This window comes from Bicyclus anynana, chromosome 4 (assembly GCF_947172395.1).
Source record: "Bicyclus anynana chromosome 4, ilBicAnyn1.1, whole genome shotgun sequence".
Lineage (NCBI taxonomy): Eukaryota > Metazoa > Arthropoda > Insecta > Lepidoptera > Nymphalidae > Bicyclus > Bicyclus anynana.
Window position 1 is genome coordinate 1,684,479 of NC_069086.1, and position 6,701 is coordinate 1,691,179.

Genomic DNA, 6,701 nt, shown 5'->3' on the forward strand with positions numbered 1-6,701 from the left:
TTCTCTTTACCGTATTATCTTGACAAAATATACTTAATACTTTAAGTCTACATTTTCTTGATATATTTTTTCATTCGATTCGTTACACACAATAGTAGAAATCAATTATATCAAAATTCGCTCAAATTCCCTATCGTATTCGGCTCTAAACCATAAGGCTCCCATAAGGCTTAGCTTTCTATTTAAATAATATAATGAATTATATTATTTAAATAGAAATACTTATTGTATTTATACCACTACATAAGAAAGGATCCAAGAACAAATGCTCCAATTACAGAACAATTGCGTTGATATCACATGTTAGCAAAATCATGTTACACATATTAAACCAACGTCTGAGGAATTTCCTGGATAGACAAATTCCTGAAGAACAAGCTGGGTTTGTGAAAGGGAAAGGAACTAGGGAGCAGATCCTTAATGTGAGACAAATTATTGAAAAGAGTCGTGAGTTCACCAATCCTGTGTTGCTGTGTTTTATAGACTACAGTAAGGCTTTTGACTGTGTTCACTGGGAGAAACTATGGTCAGTCCTTTTAGAAATGGGCGTACCAAAACACTTGGTAACCATAATTGCCAATCTATATACCCATAACCGGTCCTACGTGAGGCTTGATGGTAAATTATCTAATATGTTTAAGACAAGGAAAGGTGTTCGTCAAGGATGTATTTTATCACCAATGCTCTTTAACATTTATGGGGAATACATCATGCGGAAAGTCATGGAGAACTGGGATAAAGGATTTCAGATTGGAGGTCAGCGTGTGGCAAATTTACGGTATGCTGATGACACTGTACTTGTAACAACATCTGGCGAGGATATGAAGGAGCTGTTTCAAAAGCTTGAATTAGAGAGCGCGGAATTAGGCCTTTCGGTTAACCGTAGCAAAACTAAAATCATGGTAATAGATCGCTCCAACAAACTCTCTAACACCAACTGCAATATTCCGGGAATCGAGACTGTGGTGAATTATATATACCTGGGTTCTTTGATCTGTAATGATGGCACTTGTGTGTCCGAAATTAAGCGAAGAATAGCAATAGCTAGGGATGCGATGACGAAATTAGCAAACATCTGGAAGAATCGAAGCATCACAAACAGAACCAAAACACGCCTGGTTCAGGCACTTATTTTTCCGATTTTCCTGTATGGTGTGGAGACGTGGACTATTCACGCCAGAGAAAGACAAAGAATTGATGCGTTCGAGATGTGGTGTTGGAGGCGAATGTTACGTGTACCGTGGACTGCCAAACGCACAAATGTATCAATTCTTTCACAGCTTCAAATTAAAACACGTCTCTCAACCATCTGTCTACAGCGCATCCTCAGTTATTTTGGACATATCACACGCCGTGGGAACGAAAACTTGGAAAAAATTATTGTGGTGGGAAATGTGGAAGGCAAACGGCCACGAGGTAGATCTCCAACCCGATGGTCCGATCTTCTAAAGGAAGCAGGAGCCCGAACCTTTTACAGTGCCGTCCAAATGGCCAGCGACCGTACTCGATGGAGGAGCATTGTAAAGCAAACGATGACTCGCCAAGGTGGTCACGATCCTCAGTCATGAGGGACCGACTAGAGAGAGAGAGAATATAATGAATAAAACATAATATTAATATTCATTTTAATTGTCCCATCAGCCTAAAGAGTCATAATACAACAATGGTGGTCTTGAGGACAGTCTTTGGCGCCGTCGAATATAAGACGAGGGTTGCAGTACGTCGCATGGGTCATACAGACCCCACCGTGCTTTTCACATCTCGTTTCCTTCAAGGATACTGTAAAATAAAAAAAAATATAGTTATTTTTATGTTAGTTACGCAAAAAAGTAGTTTATCTTTAAAATTAATATCACGTATTCTGAAATACGAGAGACGTGATAGCCCAGTGGATATGACCTCTGCCTCCAATTCCGGAGGGTGTGGGTTCGAATCCGGCCCGGGGCATGCACCTCCAACTTTTCAGTTGTGTGCATTTTAAGAAATTAAATTTCACGTGTCTCAAACGGTGAAGGAAAACATCGTGAGGAAACCTGCACGCCAGAGAATTTATTAATTCTCTGTGTGTGTGAAGTCTGCCAATCCGCATTGGGCCAGCGTGGTGGACTATTGGCCTAACCCCTCTCATTCTGAGAGTAGACTCGAGCTCAGCAGTGAGCCGTATGTGGGTTGATAACGATTCTGAAATACGAATGCACATTTTTGAAAAGCTTTCTTTGCGAAAGCTGAGATTTAGATCAAAGGGTTGTTACGTGTCGTGTCGTTTGCTGGAACCGCATAGTATAATTGCTTTGTTATTAGCGACTATAATACTTGTTCCATTACTTCTGCTAACAAAACAATCATAACCAACTTCCCAAGTATAGGATGTTACTAAGAGTTTTTGCAAAAAATAATATTAGAATAAGTACCCCAGTAAAGTAGCATCATCATCATCATCGTCAGCGGATACACGTTTACTGCTATTTGTAAGGAGTTACAAACACCAGTCTCATAGTTAATCAGAAGAGTTTAATATTATCATATCATCAGCATGTATCCGTCCACTGCTAGACATACAAGTAGGTTTTTCCGAGACCACACACGATCCTCCTTCTTCATTCAGCCACTTCCCACTACCTTCTTTACGTTGTTGGACCATCTGGCTGGTGGGCGTCCTACACTGTGTTTGCTTGCACTGCCTCTGAAGTTTGCTAATACTTTGGGCTGCGTCGATTAATTTCGTTCTCCTAAAAATTTCCTCGTTCCGGATTGTGATCTTCAGATATACTCCTAACAAAAAGACTTTTCCACAGCTCGCTGAGCGAGATTTTAAAGTTGTGGATAAAGCCAACGTTTAATATTAAAAAGTTGAATATTAGTACGGAATAACTGCCTCGTTGGAAATTTTAAGTAAGAATTTTCAGAACTCAGTTTCAACTCCTGCCCCTGCATTCTGTAAAGTTACAGCGATATGACATCACTCATTTCCATGGCAACTTCGTTGTCAGTGACATTTTATTTTTGGCATCCCATAGAAATAAAGTTCAAGACTTGATAAGACTTGTAACACCTCTATGCCTCAGGATACAAATTCAAACATTATTACCCTTGGCCAGTAACCTGCATTAGCAGAGTGATGGATCTAATTCTAACCTTCTCTCTTTTAGGAAGGGAGGGCTGACTAGTGGGCTGTTAAAATAGGTTGATGATAATAGTGATGATAGAATACCTCCATGGCAACAGTCGATCCCCTGCTTGCGCTGCGTTGGACACAGTCCTGGTTTCTCAGCGAGGTGGCCCTTGGGACAGTCCTCCGCGACCGTACAAATGCCACCCATGTGGATGCACGGCTGTTCTTGCACGATCGAATCTATGATCCTTACTGGAATGAGAAAATTCTTTTCATTATGTCAATACACCACACACTCCCTCCATCGGGAAGCTCAGTGTTGGACAACCACCCGTTAGAAGAATGGTTGCTGAATGCTGGCGGTATAAAAGAGGCCTGCGTCCAGCAGTGGACGTCAATGATAATAATTAAGAAGATTTAATTCAATACAATAGTTGTTGTAACACCCCAAAATATCTCTACCAATAGCTCCAGGTGTTTTTTTTTTTTGGAGGCTGGTAAAGATTTCAATACAATATTTGTTCTAACGCCCCAAAATATCTCCACCAATGGCTCTAGGTAGATTTTTTGTCGGACGCAATCATTTGTAAAGATAACTACACTTTGCAGGCATAATTTGCTAGTAAATCGATCCCTTTGTGCACATGAAGCCTATATTGATTGGTATTGAAAGGCGAACATTCTCCTACCTTAGTCGCAGTAGTCTTTGCTCCATGGCTCAGGGAAGAGCTTGTGTCAGCACAAACGCTTGCTCGTACTAAAGTATATTCACCAGTGGGTGACTATGAGCTAATTTACGAAATTTTAAATTATACATGGCCTTGAATAGAGAATCTAACCTTGGACCTGTAAGTCGACGCCGCCCGAGAGGTCATCATATTAGAATTAGGCATCATAATGCTCAGATGGGATTTTTTCATACGAAATAGATTATCACGATTTGTCAAAGTAAACTTACCACATCAAACGGGTTTAACGGCATCTGTTCGGGTAATGCAATCGTATCACTTATCACAAATTAACAGATGCGGTCGCTAAACTAAACCTCGGCATTTCACCAGTTTTATGTTTATATACCATAGAGTCGAAGGTTGTTTACCCGTGTGTTTCACGAACGGAACGCAAGTATTGTTGATTGTTTTGAACTCAATTGCTAGACGGAACCGATTGAATAATGATTGTTATCCTTATTAATAGGAACTGGGACAGTGGAGGTTATTGGTTCGAAAGTTTAACAGCCTCTTCATACGCGTATGCAGCTTTCTGGTCTAAAAGCGACGCGTCGCAGTGCGATTTGCAATTTTTGATTATTAAATTTATTATAGGGACTTGACTTAGGATTAGACTTGACAGAGGCGGTTCATCATTAGATCGGCCCAACCGTACCATATTTCATTCACCCCATTCTCAGTCAAAATGACTCGTTGTACCAGTGGTTTACCAGCTTCTGATCATGAGCGCTTGGGTTCGAGTCCTGGCTCAGGCTGTAAAATACTGAGCTTTCCCTTCTAAAAAGTATTCATTAAACTTTTTCAGGGTGGAGTTGAAATGGTGGTGATGTTACATGTTTCGGGGAGCTTGTTAAGCCATCGTTTCCGATCACTATCATTATCATCTGACAATAAAGTTAGCCTAGTTAAGTTAGAATTTAACATAAATAAGTAACCCATAACTACTCATGAGCTGTCATAGCGCAGTGTATATGATCTCTGCCTCCGATTCCGTAGGGCATAGGTTCGAATCCGGTCCTGGCATGCACCTCCAACTTTTAAGTTATATGCGTTTTAAGAAATTGAATATCACGTGTCTTAAACGGTGAAGGAAAAACATCGTGTGGAAACCTGCACATAACCTGAGAATTTTCTTGATTCTCTACGTGTGTGAAGTCTGCAAATCCGCATTGGACCAGCGAGCGTGTTGGACTATTTTGTCTAACCCGGAACCCCTCTCATTGTGAGAGGAGACTCGAGCTCAGTAGTGTCCCGAATATGGTATGATGATGATGATGATAATGAAGTATACCCTAAACAAGCCAATCGGCTTAGAAACAAGTAACAAATGTAACAGACCATTTTCAAACAGATTTTCCACATGACCAGCATATAGTTTTGTATTATAGGCAATAGTTTCCTAATATGATTACAAAAATACGAGTAGTATTTAAAAAAATACCATATGTGTAATTTTATGCTTGTTATGCTTGTTAGTAATAATTGTAGTCCATTACTAAATACATTTAACCGTGAACACTGATATAGTGTAACGTAATAGAAAAGACATTAAATAACAATAAAAATATCATTACTTATCTCAGAAAAATGTTAACCATTAAATATCTATTTATTAAAGAAATTGAGTTACATCGTTTCTAGCGGAGACCAACATATCAAAATCATAGATTTAAGAGTCGGTACAAGTGTCAAGTACTTAATCTAAATCCGATAAGCTTATGTATGCTACTAACTAAATATCAAAGTCACAAAAAAAGTATCTACTCGTACTTACTAATTTTCAGCCGTGACTGAAAAGATAAATAAAATCACGTTTAAGCATTTTTATTAAAGTTTTTTTGCTAAACAAACTAGCAACATTTTAATAAAAAATATTTAAAGTTGTAAAGTAAAAAAAATATAAAAAATGTACAGACTTAGTAGGTTGGTATGGTGTGTCAAAAAATTATAAATGACTGACGTGACATTATAATTATTAATATAAATTCTGACGTGGCTAATTGAAATAAATGTATATTGACTAAGTAGTGTGAATATTAATTTTACGAGTAGTTTATGACAAGCGCGCTTTGTAAGCTGCATCTACTCGTATAATAATTAATAATAATAATATAAAAGCGAAAGTATGAGTCTGTCTGCCTGTCTGTTACCTTTTCACGGCTAAACTACTGAAACGATTTGAATGAAATTTGGTATGGAAACCTTGGAGCAAAACATAAGCTACTTTTTCCCGGAATAATCCACGGATTAAAAAAAAAAAAATATTTTTTGCGCACGAAGTTGCGGTCGTCCGCTAGTATAGATGTGAATACTAAAAAAAAAAATAGGCTGTACTTACAGTCCGCTTCATTTGCACTAACAACTCCTAACACCACAATCACGAGTACAGCGATCTTCATGACGACGGTACGAATATGCGCGTGCGCAGTCCACTGTACTAAGCGACAGAATAAACAAAAAGTCTATTCCTATTGTGTTATTGTCCAATACACAGCTGTAATTTATATTTAACTTATTACTAGATTAATTATTGTCTCAGCCTGCGACTACACAAAATTATTATTTATCACTTTGAAACAGATATTAATTATTTTAATTGACTAGATTTAGTTTAATCTACCATTGAAAACTGCATAAATCGGTTCTTCAATATATTAATAAATCAATAGATGAATACACATATGAAAATGTGTATTCTATAGTGTAGGAAATAGTAGTCTGAGATGGTTATAAAGTTGCTCGATCTCGTGTTGGCTTGTGCCGACGCTAGGGGGTGGGACATGTTTCCGTAAAGAATAGGGATTTAGAGAGGGGTAGCGATCGGTTGGCGGGAACGACTTGCGGTATAAAGCGCTCGT

The 6,701-nt window shown here is 38.5% G+C and overlaps 1 protein-coding gene across 1 annotated transcript; it reads right to left on the minus strand.

Moving 5' to 3' along the window:
- Positions 1-1,611: 1,611 nt before the first annotated feature.
- Positions 1,612-6,341, minus strand: LOC112044583 (U-scoloptoxin(19)-Sm1a). The gene is made up of 3 exons (XM_024080454.2): positions 6,182-6,341; positions 3,212-3,364; positions 1,612-1,779 (listed from the first exon to the last, which is right to left on the minus strand). Exons 1-3 carry the CDS (start codon positions 6,240-6,242, stop codon positions 1,643-1,645), a joined length of 351 nt encoding a protein of 116 aa, XP_023936222.1. The 5' UTR covers positions 6,243-6,341; the 3' UTR covers positions 1,612-1,642.
- Positions 6,342-6,701: the final 360 nt, after the last annotated feature.

Excerpts from the sequence above, each read along its gene's own strand:
- LOC112044583 (XM_024080454.2), bottom strand. The coding sequence starts at position 6,242 with ATGAAGATCGCTGTACTCGTGATTGTGGTGTTAGGAGTTGTTAGTGCA. Across the intron at positions 3,365-6,181 it reads TAGTGCAAATGAAGCGGACT|TAAGGATCATAGATTCGATC; the intron begins GTAAGTACAGCC and ends TTCTCATTCCAG. Across the intron at positions 1,780-3,211 it reads GATCGACTGTTGCCATGGAG|TATCCTTGAAGGAAACGAGA; the intron begins GTATTCTATCAT and ends TTTATTTTACAG.